General features: G+C 43.2%; 2 protein-coding genes, 1 long non-coding RNA gene and 3 other non-coding genes across 7 annotated transcripts in view; 4 read left to right on the top strand and 2 right to left on the bottom strand.

Annotated features, from left to right (window-relative positions):
• Positions 1–14,290, top strand: part of LOC111958308 (uncharacterized) — a 148,861-nt gene extending 134,571 nt beyond the window's left edge. Inside the window, 10 exon segments of the mRNA XM_070437149.1 lie at positions 2,252–2,573; positions 5,191–5,300; positions 5,534–5,645; positions 5,817–6,902; positions 8,411–8,415; positions 8,499–8,589; positions 8,876–9,602; positions 11,793–11,832; positions 12,171–12,264; positions 12,764–14,290. Coding sequence (XP_070293250.1) covers positions 2,252–2,573; positions 5,191–5,300; positions 5,534–5,645; positions 5,817–6,902; positions 8,411–8,415; positions 8,499–8,589; positions 8,876–9,602; positions 11,793–11,832; positions 12,171–12,264; positions 12,764–13,740 — 3,564 coding nt within the window. The 3' untranslated portion in view covers positions 13,741–14,290.
• Positions 14,291–14,460: 170 nt separating this feature from the next.
• trnak-cuu (transfer RNA lysine (anticodon CUU)) lies at positions 14,461–14,533 on the top strand. Its single transcript has one exon. It is a non-coding gene; the product is annotated as a tRNA-Lys (tRNA).
• Positions 14,534–14,837: 304 nt separating this feature from the next.
• On the bottom strand, positions 14,838–14,909 carry trnam-cau (transfer RNA methionine (anticodon CAU)). The gene has a single exon. It is a non-coding gene; the product is annotated as a tRNA-Met (tRNA).
• A 391-nt stretch (positions 14,910–15,300) lies between these two features.
• On the bottom strand, positions 15,301–15,372 carry trnae-cuc (transfer RNA glutamic acid (anticodon CUC)). The gene has a single exon. It is a non-coding gene; the product is annotated as a tRNA-Glu (tRNA).
• A 1,514-nt stretch (positions 15,373–16,886) lies between these two features.
• Positions 16,887–18,778, top strand: LOC139023650 (uncharacterized). Of its 2 annotated transcripts, none has more exons than XR_011474805.1 (4): positions 16,887–17,154; positions 17,351–17,474; positions 17,702–17,784; positions 17,942–18,778. It is a non-coding gene; the product is annotated as an uncharacterized lncRNA (long non-coding RNA). The 2 variants fall into 2 exon arrangements; XR_011474804.1 differs by having other exon boundaries at positions 17,351–17,545.
• A 321-nt stretch (positions 18,779–19,099) lies between these two features.
• On the top strand, positions 19,100–24,714 carry LOC111958293 (DNA repair protein complementing XP-A cells homolog). The gene is made up of 5 exons (XM_023979524.3): positions 19,100–19,467; positions 22,898–23,003; positions 23,346–23,511; positions 23,915–24,032; positions 24,470–24,714. The coding sequence occupies exons 1-5, from the start codon at positions 19,185–19,187 to the stop codon at positions 24,622–24,624; spliced, it is 828 nt and encodes a 275-aa protein (XP_023835292.1). The 5' UTR covers positions 19,100–19,184; the 3' UTR covers positions 24,625–24,714.
• The last annotated feature ends 234 nt before the right edge of the window (positions 24,715–24,948 follow it).

The following is a 24,948-nucleotide window of genomic DNA, read 5'->3' as shown; positions in this document are numbered from 1 at the left end:
AAGTGTTGCTGGGTATTTACACCTCAGTCCCCATAAAATAACACCATATATACACTGCTCAAAAAAATAAAGGGAACACTTAAACAACACAATGTAACTCCAAGTCAATCACACTTCTGTGAAATCAAACTGTCCACTTAGGAAGCAACACTGATTGACAATAAATTTCACATGCTGTTGTGCAAATGGAATAGAAAAAAGGTGGAAATTATAGGCAATTAGCAAGACACCCCCAATAAAAGAGTGGTTCTGCAGGTGGTGACCACAGACCACTTCTCAGTTCCTATGCTCCTGCTGATGGTTTTGGTCACTTTTGAATGCTGGCGGTGCTTTTCACTCTAGTGGTAGCATGAGACGGAGTCTACAACCCACACAAGTGGCTCAGGTAGTGCAGCTCATCCAGGATGGCACATCAATGCGAGCTGTGGCAAGAAGGTTTGCTGTGTCTGTCAGCGTAGTGTCCAGAGCATGGAGGCGCTACCAGGAGACAGGCCAGTACATCAGGAGACGTGAAGGAGGCCGTAGGAGGGCAACAACCCAGCAGCAGGACCGCTACCTCCGCCTTTGTGCAAGGAGGAGCACTGCCAGAGCCCGCAAAATGACCTCCAGCGGGCCACAAATGTGCATGTGTCAGCATATGGTCTCACAAGGGGTCTGAGGATCTCATCTCGGTACCTAATGGCAGTCAGGCTACTCTGGCGAGCACATGGAGGGCTGTGCGGCCCCACAAAGAAATGCCACCCCACACCATGACTGAACCCACCGCCAAACCGGTCATGCTGGAGGATGTTGCAGGCAGCAGAACATTCTCCACGGCGTCTCCAGACTCTGTCACGTCTGTCACATGTGCGTGTGAACCTGCTTTCATCTGTGAAGAGCACAGGGCGCCAGTGGCGAATTTGCCAATCTTGGTGTTCTCTGGCAAATGCCAAACATCCTGCACGGTGTTGGGCTGGAAGCACAACCCCACCTGTGGACGTCGGGCCTCATACCGCCCTCATGGAGTCTGTTTCTGACCGTTTGAGCAGACACATGCACATTGTGGCCTGCTGGAGGTCATTTTGCAGGGCTCTGGCAGTGCTCCTCCTTGCACAAAGGCGGAGGTAGCGGTCCTGCTGCTGGGTTGTTGCCCCCTACGGCCTCCTCCACGTCTCCTGATGTACTGGCCTGTCTCCTGGTAGCGCCTCCATGCTCTGGATACTACGCTGACAGACACAGCAAACCTTCTGCCACAGCTCGCATTGATGTGCCATCCTGGCTGAGCTGCACTACCTGAGCCACTTGTGTGGGTTGTACACTCCGCTCATGCTACCACTAGAGTGAAAGCACCGCCAGCATTCAAAAGTGACCAAACATCAGCAGGAAGCATAGGAACTGAGAAGTGGTCTTGGTCACCACCTGCAGGAACCACTCCTTTATTGGGGTGTCTTGCTAATTGCCTATAATTTCCACCTTTTGTCTATTCCATTTGCACAACAGCATGTGAAATTTATTGTCAATCAGTGTTGCTTCCTAAGTGGACAGTTTGATTTCACAGAAGTGTGATTGACTTGGAGTTACATTGTGTTGTTTAAGTGTTCCCTTTATTTTTTTGAGCAGTGTAGATTCTGCAGACCATGGAGAGTTATCCCAACCCCACTTTTACTTTGGCACATAGAATAGTTCTCTCTGTATTAGCCAATATGTAATTTATGGGCCTATAGTGTATTGCATTGGGACCAATGGAGTGGGTGGAGTAGAAAGTGTTGCTGGGCATATTGAAATTACACCATATTCTACAGACACTGCTGAGTAATCCCAACCCCACTTTTATGTCGGCAACTAGAATAGTTCTCTCTAAGCCAATATGTATTTCACATACAATGTATTGTATCGGGGGAATTTATTTGACCTTGGAACATATTTTAAAACCCACATTTAATGCAAATGTCCCCAAATATGAAAAAATATGAATCATTAATGTTTAGACAATTATGTTTCATATATTGTGAATAAATACAGGTTAATTACACTTTTCTACTATTACGTGGGGAACTTTTATTTTGAAAATTTCCGTGACCCGGAAATCTTTTTATTGTTGCTGACGAAAGACTGGTAGCACAGAAGAAGAAACTAAAGCTACAGAGCTAGCAAACGACTGGTTTTAGTCTACTATTTATGTTTAATCACTTCGTCTTTGGCGATATTTGAAGTGAGCGTGAATAAATATATCAAATATACATCGCATGAGACTGTATTTTTCGACTTTTAGTGCTCGCGAGCCAGGCGTCCAAAAATGTCGAGTCGCCTTGCGTTCCAGACACAGCTAGCTTCCATTATGGAGGTATTGGCCAATGCAGCCGTGGCAGAAATCTGCAAACTGGTAGACGACGACTATGCGGTTGTAAGTTTGCAAATGTCACAATGCCAAAGGGAGAACAAAGGTTTGAAGCGAAAGCTGAATCTTCTCGAGCTGAAGATGGCCCGTGGTTACGCCGAACGAAGGCTACGGGAAAGCGCAATGAACAGCCGTCCCAACAGCAGAGTTCATATCAACACCAATGAGAAATTCAGAGGGTCGTCTTCATCAACTGGTAAGAAGACTGTCTGTAATAGCATACCATGTCTGATACTAGTTTATTTGATTGCCGTGCTGATAAAAATAAATAAACACCACTGGAAAATAGGTCTGGGTGACATGGCCAAAATATCATCAATATAGTTTTTATTTTTGACGGTATGACGATATTTGACGGTTCTGAATAATACAAGTTCTAAATATGCTTTCTGGGTAGTGCATAAAAAACAAGTGTTTTTAATGGACTTTGTCCATTCTGATTGCTTTATACTGTTCTATCAAACTTTATCCCAAAATAATAGGACTACTGACAGTAAAGTAGTCATTTTTGTAGAACATGACATAGAATCAAAATCCTATTTTGTAGCCTCACTCTGGTACTCGACCAATTGTTACCATTTGCATAGTTATTTGTTAATTTACAGCATTCATTTCCAGGATTTTAATCAATTTCCTGCACTAATTTATAATTGTATAATTTACATGCTAACGTTGTCTTAGTATGTCTCTATTTCTGATGGGATGGGACATGGACTCAGAACATAAATGTTTGTTGTTTCTCTATGAATAATTGTAATATTGAGAGTATAAACAAAACGAGAAAGAAAAAAAAAGAATTCCGGAAAATACAAAACAATTTTATGGGGCCTCTTAGGCCTTACTGCTTAAATAAACAACTGACAGTCTGTGGCATATGGCCAATATACCACAGATGAGGGCTGTGCTTAAGCACCACACAACGCAACACAGAGTGCCTGGACACAGCCCTTAGCCGTGGCATATTGGTCATATACCACAAACCCCCGAGGTGCCTTATTGGTATTATAAACTGTTTACCAACGTAATTAGAAGAGTAAAAATAAATGTTTTGTCATACCCGTGGAATACGGTCTGATATACCGCAGCTGTCAGCCAATCAGCATTCAGGGCTCGAACTGCCTAGTTTATAATAACCATTATTTTACAAGGTATATTGACAGAACACATCTTGTACACCAAGGATCTGGGGTTGCAGGGTAGAGAAGTGAAGAATGTGCCAATAAGAAAGCTACCAAAAAATAATCTAAGTCGCTCATGCTAAAAAAGGTTGGAGACCGTTTTCCTAACCTTAACCTAATTCTCCTAACCTACTATGTTAATTCTCCTAACCTGCTGGGTAAGTTCTCCTAAAAAAATTTGGCACACTGTATCCTTTCTAAACAAAACCCTTGACCACCCGTAGTTGTTGACTTGTGCTAGAAAGTTAGTTAGCTAGCAGTTTTCAGCTGTTATCCATTTTTATCGGCAGTTAGAAAACTGCTGATTGCCATAATTTTTTAGTCGTTACTGAATAATTTAATGTAACTAATCAAACATTAAAATTGCGTTATAGAAGTTAGTCAACATTTTTATGTTTTATGCCCAGCCCTACTGGAAAACCATCAAAACTTGTGTAATATTGACTTTTTTCCCCCATTGGGGCCACATATACAATCATTGGGGCCACCGACACTGAGTGTACAAAACAGGAACACCTTCCTGCAGTAAGCTGAATTCACTGTCATGTTCGTGGAACCATTTCTGGACAATCCTAGCCTTGTGGCATTATCCTGCTGGGAAAACAATCTATTCACAGATGGATACACTGCTGACATGAAGGGATGCACCTGATTGGCGACGATGTTCAGATATCCTGTGGCATTCAAACGTTGCTCCGCTTTTATCAAGGGGACCAATGTGTGCCATAAAAACACACTCCACACCACCTCCAGCCTGTATTGTTGACACCTGGCATGATGGATGCATGTACTCGTGGTTTTCTCCATACCGTAGTCCTCCCCTCAGTGTGAAACAGCAGGAACCGGGATTCATCCAACCAGGCAATGTTTTTCCAATTCTCCCGTGTCCAGTGTTTTTGTTCCTTAGCCCACTGCAACCACAGTTTCTTGTATTTTGCTGAGAGACGTGGAACTCTATAAGGTCGTCAGCTGCCATACCCCATCCGTGTCACGGACCAACGAGTTGTGCGTTCTTTTATGGGTCTTTGGGCACCGATGTTGTAGTGGACTGTCAGTTGACTAACTATAGCCCATCTGTTTCTCTGCACAATTTGTGTCAGCCTCCTTTGTCCTCTTTCATCAATGACCCGTTTTTGACCACTGGGATGCCGTTGGCTGGATGTCCTTTGGGTGGTGGACCATTCTTGATACACACAGGAAACTGTTGAGTGTGAAAAACCCAGCAGCGTTGCAGTTCTTGACACACTCAAACCGTTGCGCCTGGCACCTACTACCATACCCCGTTCAAAGGCACTTCAATATTTTGTCTTGCCCATTCATCCTCTGAATGGCACAATCCATGTCTCAATTGTCTGAAGGCTTACAAAAAATCCTCCTTTAACATGTCTCCTTACCTTCATCTACACAGATTGAAGTGGGTGTAACAGGTCACATCAATAAGGGATCATAGCTTTCACCTGGTCAGCCTCATGGAAAGAGCATGTTCCTTATGTTTTGTACACTCACTGTATACAGTCATTGGGACCCACCTTTGTTTTGGTCATTGAAATCTGACAAAGCTCATCTAGGCCAATGTGACCTCGAGTCAACCTGCAATTTCTTTTACAAGTACGTTTATTTGTTTTTTTATCATAGGTGGTGTCTACGACATACAACTAGATCACCTGGGGATGTGGTCAGGAGGCCCTGGAGCCAGTAATGATCACAACAGTTCCCAGATGCATCCCAACCCCATCCGAGACAAGGTAAGTTCAAGAAACCAAAACTGTAATACTGGTTGTCAAGGTCTTACACACTTCAAGAAAACAAATCTACTTGTTGGCTCACCGTTATATTCCATTATAGCATCGTCCTACAGTACACAATGGCCCGTTTGAACCATTTTGAGCACTTGGCTGCATCAGTCACCAGTAGGTCATTATCAACCATGTTGTGGTGTATATTTATGCGGTTAATTCCCGACTTTTCGATCTTCCAGTCGCCAGATCTGCAGCTTGTGGAACCTGAGTCTCTGTTGGTCAAAGAGGAGAGGATGGAGGATCCCCTTGGAGACGCGGAGGCAGACGACGTACCACTGATCGGAGAGGACGGTGAGTGTGTTAGTCCGTCTCAACTTTGGTTGCTGTGTTGCAGATACTGCAATTACTCACCCCATGCATTTGATCAACATCAACACTCCATTCTCACATTACTCAACCTGGCCATACCGTTGACTTGAGTTAACTATTAACCTGCTCTCATTCCCTTCCTCTCTCGTCCAGGAGTGGTGGAGTGTGGACCTCGTGGAGGCAGCAATAGAACCGGCCCTGGGGACTCCACATCCCATCCACCCACTTCAGCCCATGGCCCAGAGCAGCTCAGCCAGCCTCAGCACCCCGAGCAGCAGCAGGGCCCCAGGAACAGGCACCGTGTGGAGGTCAGTGGCTCGGCACCTCTCCTTAAGTCTGACAGTGAACCCCAACACTCAGGACTGTGGTACAGTGGTGATGATGACAGAGGGGACGGTCTGGGGCCGCTGGGCTCGTTCTTTAATGAGAGCAACCAGGCAGAGACGGCTGGGGCTGGGCAGCCATCTTGTTCATACAGCACAGTCGCCGAGGCTGCTGCGTCTTTTCAGTCCGGGCACCGCCGTCCACTTCCTGCTTCGGTCACCGTCCACCGCCATCTCCCGGGGAACCGAGAGGAGGTTCTGAACGTCGACTCGGAGGAGGAGGATGGAAAGGCTCCTCTGGATAAGTGGGGTCGCGACAGTGGAATGTCTGCAATGTTTGGGGGAGGAGGCAGGTTCCAGGGTAACCATGGCAACATGGCCGCCCCATCACAATCTCACTCCAATGACATTGCGATGCCGTCGACTTCCGACGCGAACGGGTGGACACACGGCGGCGGGGGCAGAAACACTGGCGGCGGCAACACTGGCTTCCCCCTGACGAGGGGCGGCAAGGTCCCCCACAGGACCAGTGCCCGGGAGAAACTGTTCATCTGCAACTTCTGCGGCAAGGCGTTCAACCGGCCCAAGAAAGTAGAGATCCACCTGAGGACCCACACAGGGGAGAGGCCGTTCAGATGCAACACCTGTGGGAAGATGTTCTCCGAGGCTGGCAACCTGAAGAAGCACCAGAGGGTCCATACAGGGGAGAAACCCTTCCACTGTGAGCTCTGTGGGAAAGGATTCGCCTGGATACGCAACCTCAAGACCCACCACGAGAGGAACCATCCAGACGTATATCCCCCGGACATGAGCCCTAGTTTTATCCCACCTGCACCACTGCCCACTCATATGGTCAAGTGCCACAAAGAAGAACATAGGCCAATTACAGTTGATCCAGAACCGAGCAGTACGGCTGGCCCTTAAATGTACGCTGAGCGCTAATATCAATAACATGCATGTCAATCTCTCCTGGCTCAATGTAGAGGACAGATTGACTGCGTCCCTACTTGTCTTTTATGAGCGGTATTGACGTGTTGAAGCACCAAACTGTCCGTTCAGACAGCTGACTACATGGAACTCTCTTCCACATCAAAGTAACTCAAGCGAGTTGTAAAATCTATTTTTTATTTTTTAGTATCAGAATAAACACCTTATGGCACAGCATGGACTGTGAAGACACGAGCGCATATGCTAACACGCACTCTACTCACACATGCATTGTAATATTGTAGATGTGTAGTTGTGTGATGTATTGTTTTTTTATATTTTGTGATTTGAATTGTTTTAATCCTGTTTTGCCCCCCTAGGCAGCAGCTAGTGGAGATCCTAATAAATACGAATACAAATTAGCAGGGGCGGGGCCCGAATTTACTCATGTAGTTTTCCTTACTCATTAAGCTAATCAAGTTTCCACTGTGTTTTAGAAACCAGACTGTTTCTAGCCAGGAGGTCTCAACCTTATGCTTAAAAATGAATCGGGGGTGACCTACCATTTGGCATACTAACAGACAAACTTAACAATGCTCTACGGTCAGTCATCATGAATCACAACTCACAGTTGCCCTGATGGGTGCGCGTGGAAATGTTTTGGGGTATGATGGGTGGTTTTGATTATGTACATAAGACATTTCATATCAGTGGACTAAGGAAGGGTGAATTTGGTCCAATAAGCTACCGATTTAAAGGTATTCATGGTAAATGTCAACCTTAAAGTGTAAATCTGGAGAGGATGATGCTGGTTCTTTGTGTACATATTTAAAATTGTTCTGTATATCTAACGCTAAAGGGGATATTTGACATTGGACAGATTCACTTTTTAATAAGTTATTTTGATGCCAGTTTATGAATGAGTGGCAGTTTGTTATAGTAAACATGTATTACAATGCCTCTTCTATGTTTTTCTACATATGGAACTATTATGAATAAAATACATTCCTACACTGAGGTTTCTGTCGTTATTGAAATGAATAGGCAATAGTGGTTTATATGGCGGACAAAGGAAAGCTGAAGGGATTCAAACGATTCACCAATAAGGAAAGCTGTACTGGGGCTGCTTACACGTCTGTCACACACAAATATCTCCCACCACCTGCAAGAACACTAATAAATAGGTCATATTTGTTTAATCATTATTGAGCATGACACGAGTTTATTAATCTTCCAATAAATTCTTAGTCACCTAATCTTTGTTAAATAATATCAAATCACTCAAACCATAAGGTCACTATAACCACTATATTTAATTGGAGAGGCCCAGTATTAAGAGGTTTTGAGTAACAGACATCCATTCACCAGTCAAATGATGCAACGAGATGCATATAACATATCAGTAAACATCTATAGCTACATAAAATACTTTTTGCATGCATGTAAGATGTACCCGATTTGTAATCGTTGGTCCATATATTTATTCCGGTCACACAGTTCTAGTGAGTGATTTCAGAAATGAATACGATTCATTGCATAATAGTAACTGTGATATCTAATTCCTGGTCCGTCCCTGTGTTTCCAGTCTGCAGCGGTGGAGAACAGAGACCCTGACATCCTGCTGATCAAGGTGGAGAATCTGGACCCACGGGGTGGAGGACTCCGCATCCAGGAGGGTGAGTGGAGACTACAGCGGTGGAGGGCTGTGTGTGTGGTTAAATTGGCTATTGGCACTAACAGCAGGGCTTGATAATCAAGGGGTTAGACCTATGACACAAGTTTAGTTAGATCCCATGTAAAGACTACACTGTTGCATCCATCCCTGCCTGTTCCAGAGCATAAAGCTTTGAAAACATGTTCTAATGGCATTGATATTCCCCAAGTTTAGCTCCATGGTGAGGTCTCCCATTGATTTCAACAACAGCCAGTGGTGTGATTGTGACGCTGTGTTCTCTTCTCAAGGGCCGGAGGAGTCCAGCAGAGACGACTACAGAGGAGGAGCATTACCCCTGGAGGCCACCCACCACAACTCACCCCCAGACCACACCCACCACCACCACCCCGGGACGACCAGGCACCACACCACGGAGGTCAGCTATGGCCGTGTGTCGTACGAGAGCCACCCCCTTCCGCTGTGGACCAATGGGGGCAGTGGTGGTTGTGGTGACGCTAGCGTCCCAGGGCCATCCTCCCTCAACCTGTCCTACCCAGCAGGCCCAGGCATGCTGATCATGGGAGGGAGGATGGGGCCTGCTGGCTCTGAGATGGGTCAGCACAGGGGTTTCACTGTAGAAGGCTCCGGAAGCTTCTCAGGTTCTATGGGTTCTAGAGAGGGGTCAGAGATGGCTGGTTATGATGTCGGAATGGGGGGGTCGGATGAGGCACAGGGGGGTCAGGAGACGTACAAATGCGGGAGGAAGAAAGTGGTAAGGAAGAAAGCATACCTCTGCAAGTTCTGCGGTAAAGGGTTCTCCTCCCCGGCGAATCTAGAACCGCACCTTAGAACCCACACGGGCGAGCGGCCGTTTGGGTGCACGGTGTGCGGGAAGCACTTCTCTCAGTACTGGAACCTTAAAATCCACAAGAACGTTCACACGGGGGAGAGGCCGTACGCCTGCCCGCTCTGTGGGGAACGCTTTGCCGACCCTAGCAATCTAAAGAAACACCAGAAACGACATCATCCTCAGCAGTAGTACTACGACCTCATCCTCAGCAGTAGTACTACGACATCATCCTCAGCAGTAGTACTACTAGATTGGACCGGGGTATTATATCAACCATCTATTTCAATATGAGAAGGGCCAGGTTTTTTTCTCCTGAAAACTCAGATGGTTATAGAATTTAACTAGGGCCAGGAGTTGTCCCTAATCACATGACCTGACCAGAAACAACTGATAGTTATAGGATAAAAATAGGACCCAGAGTTTTTCCTCTGGTCAGGTCACACGATCAGGAATAACTCTTGGTCATTAATATAGACACTATATTGATATTAGTAAAGGGGTTTAGGGAAGGGTTGTTAGTGAAATCTCTCGTGGACAGATGCACAAGCAATATTTTAATTCTGAGTGTCCGAGATTGGTGTAGTCTGGGTAATTTTGTCTTTTCTTATCTGATCAAGACAGTCCTTTTAGTAATTAGATTGTGTTCCGGGAGTCCTATAGCTGGTGATTGTAATAAGCATATTTATTTGTTTTCTACTCATAAAGCTGTATGAAAATTATAATATGTGGTGAGAATAGTGCAAATTTGATTCCCCTTGTAACACCAAGGTATATAGGTTCAACATACACCATAAACCAGTAAATGGGTTGAATTAACCATATTTGTTAGCAGTATAGGTGTAAATATCTTGTTAGGTGATGGTACTATTTTTTATTTTGAGTCCAAAATGCTCTACGCTTATAAGGGATAAGTCTATTGTGTCACAATTCTGTGAAACTTTGATTGATGTCCTTATCTTGTAATGTTAAAAGAAGATTAAAATGTTTCTTTGCAAAAACGATGAATGAATTAATGTGGTTATTAACATTACATTACTCCATCACAGGACATTCAATTTCCTCAACTGTGACACAATATCAATATCTTAAAGAGCATTCATCACATCCACAATATTTGCCTAAAATGGAAGTCAAATAATTATCACTTAAAAGATATTCTCCGGTACTTTTGTATACTTTTTAGCCAGTAGTTCTGAAAGTAGCACCCACGAGCCAAAGGTGGTCCCGGAAAATTGCGTTCTACATCACAAATGTGCAGATGTGTGCATCCCGTCATTGCTCTCTCTCGCTTTACTTTGTGTGTGTCTTGCTAGCTGTCACTCAAATGGCGAGGGGCTGAAGCTTATTGGTTGAAACTCGAATTGTTAGGGGGCTGGCCCGCGTGGGGGTAAATGTAGGGAAAATGGCACCACACAGCTTCCAGAAAACGAGGGATTTTGTGGATAATTGAGGTAAAACAGTAATTATGCTCATAGATTATGCGTGTATGAACTACACATTGACACATCCCGCCCAAAAGCGGAAGGTTTAAAAATGACTTACTACATACTCGCCAGTACCGGAACATGTCTTTAACAAATTTACTAATTTTAATGAATTATTATTTATTGCAGTGAAAACAGTGAATTAGACTTTCCTAAATATGTTTTTGATTTACAGTACACTGAGGATACAATCGGGCGCATCCCTTCATGGCAACAATGTATCAATCTGCGAATTGCCACAAGGCTAGGATTGTCCAGGAATGGTTCCACGAACGTGACAGTGAATTCAGCTTACTGCAGTGGCCTGCCCAGTCACCAGATCTCAATCCAATTGAGCATCTGTGGGATGAGATGGAACAAGCTATTCAGAGTACAGATCCACTACCAGCCAACTTGACACAACTGTGGGAAGCATTGGAGTCAACATGGGCCAGCATCCATGCCCTGACGAATTGAGGCAGTTCTGAGGGCAAAAGGGGGTGCAACAGAATATTACAGTAACACCTCTAAATTAAATCAAATTGTATTGGTTGCGTACACATATTTAGCAGGTGTTATCGCGGGTGTAGCGAAATGCTTATGTTTCTAGCTCCATCAGTACAGTAATACCTAACAATACAAAGAAAACCATGTAAAATTCCCCAAAAGAAAAAGAAAGGGATTAAGAAATATAGAAATATTAGAACGAGCAATGTCACAGTCCTGAATATAAATATATATGTATATGATTGTGTGTATAGACATTATGGACAGTATATGAATAGAAAAGGTGTGTACAGCAGTAATTATATAGGATGAGCCTTGACCAGAATACAGTAAATCCATATGAAGTGGCTAAAACAGTATGTAAAAATTATTTAAGTGACCCGTGTTCAATGACTATGTACATAGGGCAGCGGTCTCTAAGGTGCAGGGCTCTGGTTCCCGGGAGGTACCCAGCTAGTAATAGTGACTAAAGTTGAGGGCAGGGTACTGGGCGAAGGCCGGTTAGTGGTGACCGTTTAACAGTCTGGTGGCCTGGAGATAGAAGCTGTTTTTCAGTCTCTCAGTCCCAGCTTTGATGCACCTGTACTGTCTCCGCCTTCTAGATGGTAGCGGGATGAACAGGGCGTGGCTCGGGTGGCTGAGGTCCTTGATGATCTTCTTGGCTTTTCTGTGACACCGTGTGCTGTAGATGTCCTGGAGGGCAGGCAGTGAGGCGTTCTGCTGATCGCTATCTATCTAGTGTTTAGTTTATCTCATAGGCTATTTCTCCTCTCTTCATCCTAGCCTGCAGCTCCTGAATCAACTCCATCAACACTAAGACTGGGACAGAACCTGGGAAGTATCACAGCAACAGGAGGACCTGACATGACAGCAGAGTGTAAGTGGAGAATGAAAATAAACCAGGAATGCATGACAACTGTGTTGGCGCCCACCAGACAGTGTCACTGACCTCCTCACTTATAATAGTTTACTAAAAGCTATTTTCTTAATGAGGCAAACGAGGCCAGTTCAGCCCCCCTTTAAGTTGAATGCACTAACTGTAAGTCGCCTTGGATAAGAGTGTCTGCTAAATCAGGGTTTTCCTAACTCGGTCCTGGGGTCCCCCCTGAGTGCCTGTTTTGGTTTTTGCCCTAGCACTACACTAATTCAAATAGTCAAAGCTTGACGATGAGTTGGTTATTTGAATCAGTGCTAGGGCAAAAACCAAAATGTGCACCCAGGGGGGACCCCAGGACTGAGTTTGGGAAACCCTTACTAAAGTGTACATGTAAAAGCCCTCTCTAGCTTATCATCCTTTACCATGTCTTTTAACTCAGAATGAGCATCTGAACTAGTATTTACAATAAACATGTACCTTTTCTATGATCTTTATCCAGGTACTGGGGAGTCCTCCTCACAAAAAGGTATTGGAACCACTAGTCCCGCAGCGAGCCTAGGTAATAAAGCCAATATGCCCAAGGGAGCATCAGACAACACACCTCCAACCCAGACCACACAGCAGCTCAGCAAGCAGAGAGCAGCCAACACGCTAGGCTCTGAGTACTCAATGTTTGAGCTGGAGACCTTCTTCACGCGCTGGGCCCCAGACACATCGGCATCAACATCRCCCTCCGGTGGTCCCTCGTGCTCCTACACCGACAACACTACRGACACTGACCCAGACTGCCTCATTGTYGACCCAGAGCCTCAGCCCCGGCTCCYCTCAGCGACTGTCAGGCCCACAGSGGAGGGTGTGYCTTTCTCTGGGCATCAGGGAGTACAAACAGCCAGTGTGGGTGGGGGTATCCAGGGGCATCCCACATGGAGCAGGGCAGCCATTTTGAGAGCGTCTCAACAAGCACATCAGCGGCAGCTTCAACGACGCCTCAGAGCACAGCAGCTACAACAGACTCACCCAGAAAACCCAACTACCTCCACCACCAATACTAGTACCGGTATGTCTTCCCAATCCCTTCACTCCCTGGTAGGKCTACCRCCAGGRAGAGGGGCCACGGCCAAAGGCTTTGCCCACATCGAGGTGAMCCTGGCTGGGCARCAGGCAGCCCAGCTGGCCCAGCARCACTGYGATGCGGCCGGGAGGAGAAAGAGCTACGTGTGCCGAGCCTGCGGTAAGGCCTTCACCGGTCAGTCCAACCTGGAGGCTCACCAGAGGGTACACACAGGGGAGAAGCCGTTCAGGTGTGCCACCTGTGGGAAGATGTTCTCAGAGGCTGGCAACCTGAAGAAGCACCAGAGGGTCCATACAGGGGAGAAACCCTTTGCCTGTAGCCACTGTGGGAAGCGCTTCGCCTGGATATGCAACCTCAAGACGCACCAGCAGTCAGTCTGTGGAGATGGGGGAGAAGAGGTGTGAGGCATAAAATTAGAATCAGTAGACTGGACGGACATGGTTCTAAAATCTACAATAGAATATTGCTGACACAGACATCAACGGGAATTCATTCTAATCGTAATGATGTGAGACCGACAACCCCCCAAACCTCCAAAACAAACACGACAATATAAAGGAAATGTAAAAGGGATTAGCAGAAAGTTGTCTTTACAGGTGACACTTTTGTCCTCTGTTCAGCTCCAGATCGTTGTTACAGTAGTTAAACTAAGGGGCTTGTAATTTTATGGCCAACATAAAAATCAGGCAATTATTAGATAAAGTATCTTTATTTGAAACTGAAATGTGGAATTAATATTGAATATCATGTGCATATTATATGAACAAATGTGTTCCAAGACATGTCTTTTTTTATATTATTAGGATAACCTTTTTTTTTATTTGTAAGATTTGACATGAATAATTGTCAATCCGTGTCACATGCAATTGCAAGTAATGTGGCCACAGACAGTGACATCAAAATAAACATATTTTCTTAACACAATAAGGTAGTACTAAATATTCGCATCGATTATGAACTATTCTGTTCTTTTGTGAGAACAGCAGGTTAGTTTGAAAATCAGCTTTTGTTATTGGGGCCTAGTCAATGTGTAATACTAAATGCAACCGCAATGTGGCAATATTTTATTTTCTGACTTTCCCGCCGTGCTTTCAAAATCATCTGCAAATACAGACTGCTGATAGGCCCGGCTAGCTCAGTCGGTAGAGCATGAGACTCTTAATCTCAGGGTCGTGGGTTCGAGCCCCACGTTGGGCGCAGTTTTTTCTTTATACCTTTGAAACGATAAAATCATACATTTTGCACTTACGGGTGGAAGTGCGTTGCATAAGGACTACTTTGTATGTAATTCCGCTACTTTAGCGATCGCTTCATACTCCATACATTCATCGTGGAAAAGAAACGCTAGTTGGCGTGGCGTTTGGCGAGAGCGATGTGGATAGGTAGCAAGTCATGTAGCTACGTACAATACAGGCATTTTTCTATCTCTTCCCTTAAAAATATAATTAATATAACATACGCAATACATGATGTATAAATACACCACAATGGTGAAAAAGATTAGCAGAGGATGGTTTCGATCCATCGACCTCTGGGTTATGGGCCCAGCACGCTTCCGCTGCGCCACTCTGCTCCGGAATTTGTATATAAATAATTGTGCTAATAAACCTAAGGGGGCGGACACGTAACTTTGTTATCAACTGCAGTATTTCTTTGCCACTCTTTTCTTTTTTCTATATTATTAGTTTATATTTGTTTTTGTACCCATCATTTGTCATCATTACAGTTCAATACATTCCTACACTTCCCTTTCAAAAACGATTAGCTACCTTTTCAGAAGGTAAACATGTAACAATATTCTTGTTATAGGTATACAATGCGCATAATATATAATGCATATCTATTTCATACGGGCTTTAGGTGGTCTATTCATGCGTCCGAAAATTACTAACAAAGATTTTTATAACTTTGTTCAAGCTGTGTTACAAAATGCATGCGGTTACAAGACTGAAGAAAACATGTTGTTCCCTGACCGGGAATCGAACCCGGGCCGCGGCGGTGAGAGCGCCGAATCCTAACCACTAGACCACCAGGGAAGGCTAGCAATTTAGATACAGTTTAACTATTGATCTGTGTTATTCTCCGAACACTGTCTTTCCAACTACTTGATCGTTTTCTCTGTGAAAACAATCTTCACTTGAATTTGATTGATCAACTCGAGCAGCTCTCCTGCATTCATTTACATACATTGTATCCTTTTGGGTTACTGCAGTTTAGTTTTGTGGTACTCTAACTTTACCCATTCAGAGGGCTGTAAGAAAACGTTGGTTTACTGATGTAACCTCGGTTCTCTGAGTAGAGTAACGAGTCGCCAAACGACCGATAGTAACTTCCCCTTCACGCGATGTGAACTTCCCCTTCACCCTTACTGTACCCACGTGACCTGTCATTGTAAAAGGCGTCTGATATACTTAAGCAACAAGGCCCGAGGGGGTGTGGTATATGGTCAATATACCAAGGCTAAGGGGTATTATAAATTAGTTACCAACATAATTACAGCAGTAAATATAAATACACCTCATGTAGCCTAGCCCATAGGCCTATATGTTTTGATAAGGTTTGTATCACAACTAAAGTGGCCAAATAACTTCTTAAAATTAAGCACATTAATCCGCTTTACAAGGGGTGTAGAGCCTAACTTGCATACGTAAGCAGCGTGTGAGTTTCAAGTTTGGGGAAGATCGTTTTCACCATAAAAATGCACCTTTATAATAAAAGCATTACATGCATAATTGCATTTGCGGTCACTTTTGATAATGGTGTTTTCCCACTAATGGAACATTCGTGCTTATAGCCTGCTGCAGTGTGCGCATTGCTGCGTTTATCATGTGAAGAAATAGCCTAATAGTTTATCAACATTTTAAGCTAATCGTTCTGATCTGTTGTGTCAGCCTCATTGTTTAAAAAAGTTTTTTTTGATGCTAGTGGTTGTATTAATTTGTCCCAGACCATGTTTTAAATATTTATTTCTCGCACAGAATAGAAGGTCAACTTCTGTACTATAGGTGATAGTAAGTTCCAATATCTTCAATATGCACCTTGGAATTGGATAAGGATGCACGCAGTTGCGTCCCCAATGTGTCTGTCTTCACTTGTAGCCTGTGAGAAAGACCCGATCACGTGATGGAGAGCCATGAGAGTAACAGGTGCTTCGCAGCAATCAGGGAGAAGGGAATTATAATTATTATATTTAGCCCAAGGGCACAATGACCACTGGCCGCAAAAGGCATGGATTCTTTTAGGGTGCATAATGGCCACACAAAAAAGGATGCTGCTGGGAAATTCGAGGCATTATCAAGTGCTTGTCAAATTGTGAATGAGAGACTGATGAAGTGTGTACGCCCTGCACAAAAAAACAAAGCAGAGCTCATGCCTTTCAAGTTACTTTTTTCAAATCATCATTAGAGTCGCATCATGCAGCCTTACAATGTATTACAAATCACATCATACTAAATGGAGTGTCTCGGTTTTACATAGAGAATAGTACGAAATGCTCTGAGACCAGGTTGAGAAAGCGCATGTGATTCTTCAACACACTTGGGTGAAACAATAGCCAATAGAAAGGCAATCTTGACTGAGAGCTCAGATAGCTCAATTGAAGACGGGCTCAAATGGTGGGCTCATAAATGATCGTAGGACAACATCTAACTCCCATGAGGGTACTGAAGGAGCCCTGGGGGGCAGTAGCCTGCTGGCACCTTTCATGAATTGCGATGCTAAAGGGTGTGCCTGCGCTGAAGACGTCTATATCGGTCCACAAATACAGGACTAACAAAGGACCAGTGCACTACTTTTGTGATTTATACAAAAAAAAAAAGGTATTGCAATGTTTACCAGCATTTGTAACTTCAGTCTGAAAATTATCTGTACAAAACAGTTAATCTGATAATACTTGTGGAATATAAAAAATGTGCTTGATATGCCTATATGTTTTACAGTTTCTTGAAATACTTTGCAAATGCAACTTTTTTCTAATGTGAAAACTAAAATGGTCTATTCATTATTTTTTTGTAGATGCTCTTTTACAAGTGCCCTGCTCTACCAACTAAACCACATCATCACAAATCACTTGATGTCTCAATGTACTCAATGACTGGATTGTACATTGTTTTTCTTCATGGTGATGTAAAGTCTACAGGTACAAACGTAGATGATCAGCTTATGTACAATACATTAATGTACATTTACATGAAGGGGTTTGTAAGAATGGTACGTTAATACTGCACAAAAAGTGGTTGTTTCCATGTTATTTGATCAAGAAAAATATTTAATTTGATGTGGATGTTTTGTGTCTTTGACCATAACTTTGCACCTTTTGATGTAAATGTTTGAGGACAGGGTTTTGTTCTTTCTGGATCCCATTAGAATGACAATTCCAGAGAAAGGGACAGGGCAACAACTCTTACAATTCCAGCTATTGAGTCCTGCAAGATACTGTTCTTAATTAGGTAACTACCCTTTTGCCAAAGCAGAGATGCTGAATTTTTGTTTTGCTTTCGCTACAGATGCCTATATCGGTCTGCTAATACTAGTAAAGACCCAGTGCACTACTTTTGTGAACAAATCTTTTTTTCTTAATCTTTTTTTTGGATTCTGATTTTTCAGGTGGTGCTGCAGCACCCTCAGCACCCCTACTTCCTGTGGCTATGCCTGGAATAGCTCAAGAAAGAGGCTAGACTGTTCTGGAGTGGCCAGCGAAGAGTCCAGATCTGAGTCACATCCCTAACCTATGGCGAGAACTGAAAACAGCAGTTGGTGGAGGGCACCCCTAAAACATTGAAGAATTAGAGCAGTTTTCTGCTGAAATCTGGGCCAAATTGCCAGGTAGAAAGGTGCAGCAAGCCCATTGATGTCTACAAGAAGTATTTGTCAGGAGTTATCTTGGTCAAAGGCTGTGCAACCAAGTACTAGCTCCTGGGTGCCAATAGTTTTGCCAATGCCATTTGTCTTTATTTTCTAAATAAAAATAAAAATTGTAAACTTAAGTTTACAAAAAAATATATATATATGGCCGCAACTGTATGACTGAATTGTTGACAACACACTATATTATGCAACATAAATGGGTTAAACCCCATTTCATGCCCCATGGGGTTAATAATCAATATTCAGACTAAAGGTTGCCTATAAAATAATGCCTGTAATAGTAATAAAAACTGCACTTGATGATTTACAATCTCAAAATGTGTCCGGAACATGTGGGAAACACATGATCTTAAATTCAATAAAAACATTTGGGGGGATATTGCACACTACACAACACCTGAAAACTCATTAATTTCAATGTAATTGAAAATTCATGTTTGGACATACAAAATGACCATAATGTTCTCAAATTCAAGATCAGTCCTCATTTAACAATGCTTACCTACCTATGAAAGCCATTGAAGCAGACCTAAAGTAATTTATGTAATATATTTTTTTACAAGCAAAAATGTTATGCAAATTGCCATTCTAATATGGCATTGCTAATATGAACCTCTTGACTTCTCAACCGCCTGGTAGAGCTCTGTAATTTCCTAATTAAACATCAAGTTGAAAAAAAAATGATATTGGAAGTTCTTATTAGAGTTTACAGTGGAATAATTTGTTAAACATGTTTTTCTAGAAGTGACAGTTAAGGGTTAAGATGTGGTTTTGTTTTTGTGCAAAAGCACAGGTGGATTGCCACTCTAACAGCTGTGTACGGGCTAAAAAACAAGATCAAAACATCTCTGCCCTCCTTTCAACCCTGCCAGCTGTCTTTCTGGTAAACATCTTCAATGTATTGCAATTTCCAAGACACTGGAGAGTGTAACCTACAGCTATCTAGTGTAACAGCTAGCTAGCGCCAGTCCTGCGTTTTGGGATGGATCTGTTGGAGCACCCCACGCCGATGAATGATCATGCTGCTTCTCCCCCTTCGGAGCCCAAAGCCAAGAACTGCGATCTGTCCCCCGCTATGAGAGCCAAGATCGAACGGAACAGACAGCGGGCTGTGATGCTGAGGCAAGCCTGCCTGGCCAACAGACCATGGGCTGGAGAGGGGGGTGGAACCTCGGCCAAAGTCGCCAAGACAGTCGACTCTGGGGGAGGGTTCTTCATTGAAGAAGAAGAGAAGCAAAGGACCAAGAAAGTGGTGCATCAACCAGGTATGTGGATTTATAATCAATTAAACATTGCCGGGGGCTTCAAGGTATTCATATCTGTTGTATTATGTCATCTCTCTTAACTGTCAAGATGTCAGATGTGTAACAGAGAAAGATGCATTTGGTGGTTCATGTGCGCTCCCTTGTGGATTCATGTCATACCACACGCCAGTTGCTGAGTGGAGTCAGTCTCTTTCAATCATTTCTAACTACCTACTACTGTAAATAATGGCCATTATAAATGATTTACGGCACACGTGACAACCAACCACTATCTGAATGACTAGTGTTTGACGACTATAGCACCTTGGCTAAACTCTCCTCCTAGCACTCTTTCCAAACTGGTTATAAGTTAGATATACTGTGTGTGCGTATATATATATATATACACACATTTACATTTACACATTTCCATATATATACACACATTTACATTTAACGCTCTTATCCAGAGCGACTTACAAATTGGACACATTACCATTCAAAAGTTTGGGGTCACTTAGAAATGTCCTTGATTTCCATGAAAACATACATGAAATGAGTTACAAAATGAATAGGAAATATAGTCAGGACGTTGACAAGGTTATAAATAAATTACAATTTTTAATTGAAAAAAATAATTGTGTCCTTCAAACTTTTTTTTCGTCAAAGAATCCTCCTTTAGCAGCAATTACAGCCTTGCAGACCTTTGGCATTCTAGTTGTCAATTTGTTGAGGTAATCTGAAGAAATTTCACCCCATGCTTTCTGAAGCACCTCCCACAAGTTGGATTGGCTTGATGGGCACTTCTTACATACTGTACCACACGGTCAAGCTGCTCCCACAACAGCTCAATAGGGTTGAGGAGATCCAGTGACTGTGCTGGCCACTCCATTATAGACAGCATACCAGCTGACTGCTTCTTCCCTACATAGTTATTGCATAGTTTGGAACTGTGCTTTGGGTCATTGTCCTGTTGTAGGAGGAAACTCCAATAAAGCGCTGTCCACAGGGTATGGCATGGCGTCGTAAAATGGAGTCATAGCCTTCCTTCTTCAAGATCCCTTTTACTCTGTACAAATCTCCCACTTTACCACCACCAATGCACCCCCAGACCATCACATTACCTCCACCATGCTTGACAGATGGCGTCAAGCACTCCTCCATCATCTTGAATTTTTTTCTGCATCTCACAAATGTTCTTCTTTGTGATCCGAACACCTCAAACTTAGATTCATCTGTCCATAACACTTTTTTCCAATCTTCCTCTGTCCAGTGTCTGTGTTCTTTTGCCCATCTTAATCTTTCATTTTATTGGTCAGTCTGAGATATGACTTTTTCTTTGCAACTCTGCCTAGAAGGCCAGCATCCCGGAGTCGCCTCTTCACTGTTGACGTTGAGACTGGTGTTTTGCGGGTACTATTTAATGAAGCTGCCAGTTGAGGACTTGCTAGGTGTCCGTTTCTCAACACTCTAATGTACTTGTCTTTTTGTTCAGTTGTGGACCGGGGCCTCCCATGCCTCTTTCTATTCTGGTTAGAGACTGTTTGCGCTGTTCTGTGAAGGGAGTAGTACACAGCGTTGTATGAGATCTTCAGTTTCTTGGCAATTTCTCGCATGGAATAGCCCTCATTTCTCAGATCAAGAATAGACTGATGAGTTTCAGAAGAAAGTACTTTGTTTCTGGCCATTTTGAGCCTGTAATCAAACCCACAAATGCTGATGTTCCAGATACACAACTAGTCTAAAGAAGGCCAGTTTTATTGCTTCTTTAATCAGCATACCAGTTTTCAGCTGTGCTAACATAATTGAAAAAGGGTTTTCTACTGATCAATTAGCCTTTTAAAATGATAGGCTACCTGAAACTTTGACCAAAGTTAAACAATTTAAATGCAATGCTAGCAAATACTAATTGAGTGTATGTAAACTTCTGACCCACTGGGAATGTGATGAAAGAAATAAAAGCTGAAATAAATCATTCTCTCTATTATTAATGACATTTCACATTCTTAAAATAAAGTGGTGATCCTAACTGACCTAAGACAGGGAATTCTTACTAGGATTAAATGTCAGGAATTGTGAAAAACTGAGTTTAAATGTATTTGACTAAATTATGTAAACTTCCGACTTGAACTGTGTTTATACAGTGGGGCAAAAAAGTATTTAGTCAGCCATCAATTGTGCAAGTTCTCCCACTTAAAAATATGAGAGAGGCCTGTAATTTTCATCATAGGTACACTTCAACTATGACAGACAAAATGAGAAAAAAACATCCAGAAAATCACATTGTAGGATTTTTAATGAATTATTTGCAAATTATGGTGGAAAATAAGTATTTGGTCAATAACAAAAGTTTATATCTCAATACTTTGTTATATACCCTTTGTTGGCAATGACAGAGGTCAAACGTTTTCTGTAAGTCTTCACAAGGTTTTCACACACTGTTGCTGGTATTTTGGCCCATTCCTCCATGCAGATCTCTCTAGAGCAGTGATGTTTTGGGGCTGTTGCTGGGCAACACAGACTTTCAACTCCCTCCAAAGATTTTCTATGGGTTGAGATCTGGAGACTGGCTAGGCCACTCCAGGACCTTGAAATGCTTCTTACGAAGCCACTCCTTCGTTGCCCGGGCGGTGTGTTTGGGATCATTGTCATGCTGAAAGACCCAGCCACGTTTCATCTTCAATGCCCTTGCTGATGGTAGGCTTTGTTACTTTGGTCCCAGCTCTCTGCAGGTCATTCACTAGGTCCCCCCGTGTGGTTCTGGGATTTTTGCTCACCGTTCTTGTGATCATTTTGACCCCACGGGGTGAGATCTTGCGTGGAGCCCCAGATCGAGGGAGATTATCAGTGGTCTTGTATGTCTTCCATTTCCTAATAATTGCTCCCACAGTTGATTTCTTCAAACAAGCTGCTTACCTATTGCAGATTCAGTCTTCCCAGCCTGGTGCAGGTCTACAATTTTTTTTTCTGGTGTCCTTTGACAGCTCTTTGGTCTTGGCCATAGTAGAGTTTGGAGTGTGACTGTTTGAGGTTGTGGACAGGTGTCTTTTATACTGATAACAAGTTCAAACAGGTGCCATTAATACAGGTAACGAGTGGAGGACAGAGGAGCCTCTTAAAGAAGAAGTTACAGGTCTGTGAGAGCAGAAATCTTGCTTGTTTGTAGGTGCCAAATACTTATTTTCCACCATAATTTGCAAATAAATTCATAAAAAATCCTACAATGTGATTTTCTGGATTTATTTTCTCATTTTGTCTGTCATAGTTGAAGTATACCTATGATGAAAATTACAGGCCTCTCTCATCTTTTTAAGTGGGAGAACTTGCACAATTGGTGGCTGACTAAATACTTTTTTGCCCCACTGTATATATAAATAAGAGCGTCTGCTAGCCTGCTGTATGTGATGTAGACAGTGCTGAGCTTTACTGCTCTCTCTGACTGTCCTCCTAGCCCCTGTGATAAAGGCAGACTATCTGGTGTGTGATGACTGTGACAAGTCGTTTATGGATTCCTACCTTAGCAACGGCTTCGATCTGGCAGTCTGTGACAACTGCAGGTAAAACCAGTGCTCTTCCTTCTTGTGTCAATGACATCAGAATATGCAAATATACAGATATTGTGTTACTTATAATAGCCTTGTATTTAAGCTTGAAGGATATACGAATAATAGCCTGGTCCAGATTTGTTTGTGCTGTCTTGCCAACTGGTCATTGTCACGCACACCACTATTACCATAGGAGTTGGTAAGACAGCACAAACTGATCTGGGACCAGGCTATAAGAATAGAGGCTGCAAATGAGACAGCACAAACGGATCTGGGACCAGGTTATAAGAATAGAGGCTGCAAATGAGCTAGTATTCTATGTTATCTCTTTCCACTACGAATGTTCCCCACCAGAGACTACGAGGTTAAACACAAGCTGATATCCCGTACGGAGGCTAAGCAGCTCTACCTACTGAAGGACTGTGACCTGGACCAGAGGGAGCCAGTGCTGAGGTTTGTCCCGAGGAAGAACCCACACAACCCTCACTGGGGAGACATCAAACTCTACCTCAGGCTGCAGGTAGGATGAGCTCACAGCCATTATTACTGCTTTTAACTCGCTGCTTTTCCTCATCTTGGCTGTGTCTGATGCCTCTTCCAACGTGCTTAGAGAGGAAGATGAGGAAGCAAGTCTTTGGTGGCTAGTGGTGTTTTCAGACACAGCCCTTGTCTTCACTTGCCACTGTAGTAGTGTTCCCCTACTATTGTTTACAGCCACCCCATAATGTGTTAGTGGGTCATGTTTATTAGGCAACAAACAGAAGAAAGCATACAGAGATAGGGAAGGAATACCTAAACTTGTCTATGAGACATTTTTATTATCGTTTTCCGCTTCTAAGCTTTTTCCGTTGCGTGCCCTAATGAACATGACCCAGGTGTATTTAGGTTAGATGAGTAAGCATGATGTTGTGCTGTGTTCCCAGGTGGAGAAGCGCTCCTTAGAGGTGTGGGGCTCTGAGGAGGCCCTGGAGGAGGCCAAGGAAGCAAGAGAGGAGAACAGGGAGGTGCAGAAGCAGAAGCGCTTCAACAAAAAGGTTAAAGGTCAGTAACACTGTAATTGTTTTATTTATTAAACATGAATTAAATAGTGGAATTGAGACAGACAATAGGCTTTACAGACAACGGAACGACTGTGTTCTGATCCTCACTCGGACACAATGCCACTGAATCGCAAAGTCATCTTTTTCTCTTAAAAAAAACTCTCAGAAAGACGCACCCCCCAGTAGATTGTAGAAATCAGGTGATTCAGTTTTATTTCTTTATTACTGACTTAAAAGAAAAACCTGCACACATCTCACTTGAGATTATTCAGTTGATGTATTTTAAGTCAATAATACTGAAACAAACTATATTAAATAAATACAAATGAACCAAATAATTCCCACACACCTGCAACAAGTAAACCTCAAATGTGCAACTGCTGTTCTTATTTTTCTATTTACAATTGATTGTGTTACGATTGTCGCTGTGGCGGCCAGAGCTGCGTTGTGCGGTGAGGAGAAGCACGTGGACCAAGGGAACCAGTGCTCACCAGCACGAGTACGGCCCTGAGGAACTAGTGGATGAAGAGGAGGATCTCTACAGGAAGGTCTGTAACACCTGTGGACACGAACTGACCTATGAGAAGATGTAGCCTCGTGTCCTTTAAACCTTATCCCGGGGGACCACAGGGGAGTTATTCTTTTGTGGACACCTGTACTTGACTCATGCCTTGAAGCAAGGAGGCCTACCTGAAATCATGTCTCAGCACATGCCATACACAACGCAGACACACATCAATATATCTCTCTTACAACAGGTTGTGCTCAGAAGCTGATGTTAGCTGTTATACGATAAAATATGAACTGTTAAGCATATTAACTTCCCTTTTCTATAGACCATTTGTAAAATCACGTAATATGTCAAAGGATTTGCATGTCTGAAATTACTTTTGAAATTGTAATGAAAAATGAATATT

Source organism: Salvelinus sp. IW2-2015, linkage group LG34 (genome assembly GCF_002910315.2).
Source record: "Salvelinus sp. IW2-2015 linkage group LG34, ASM291031v2, whole genome shotgun sequence".
Lineage (NCBI taxonomy): Eukaryota > Metazoa > Chordata > Actinopteri > Salmoniformes > Salmonidae > Salvelinus > Salvelinus sp. IW2-2015.
The sequence above is the reverse complement of the archived record's forward strand: the minus strand, read 5'-3'. Positions and strand labels throughout refer to the sequence as shown.

Excerpts from the sequence above, each read along its gene's own strand:
- LOC111958293 (XM_023979524.3), top strand. The coding sequence starts at position 19,185 with ATGGATCTGTTGGAGCACCCCACGCCGATGAATGATCATGCTGCTTCT. Across the intron at positions 23,512-23,914 it reads AACTCTACCTCAGGCTGCAG|GTGGAGAAGCGCTCCTTAGA; the intron begins GTAGGATGAGCT and ends CTGTGTTCCCAG. Across the intron at positions 24,033-24,469 it reads CTTCAACAAAAAGGTTAAAG|AGCTGCGTTGTGCGGTGAGG; the intron begins GTCAGTAACACT and ends TGTGGCGGCCAG.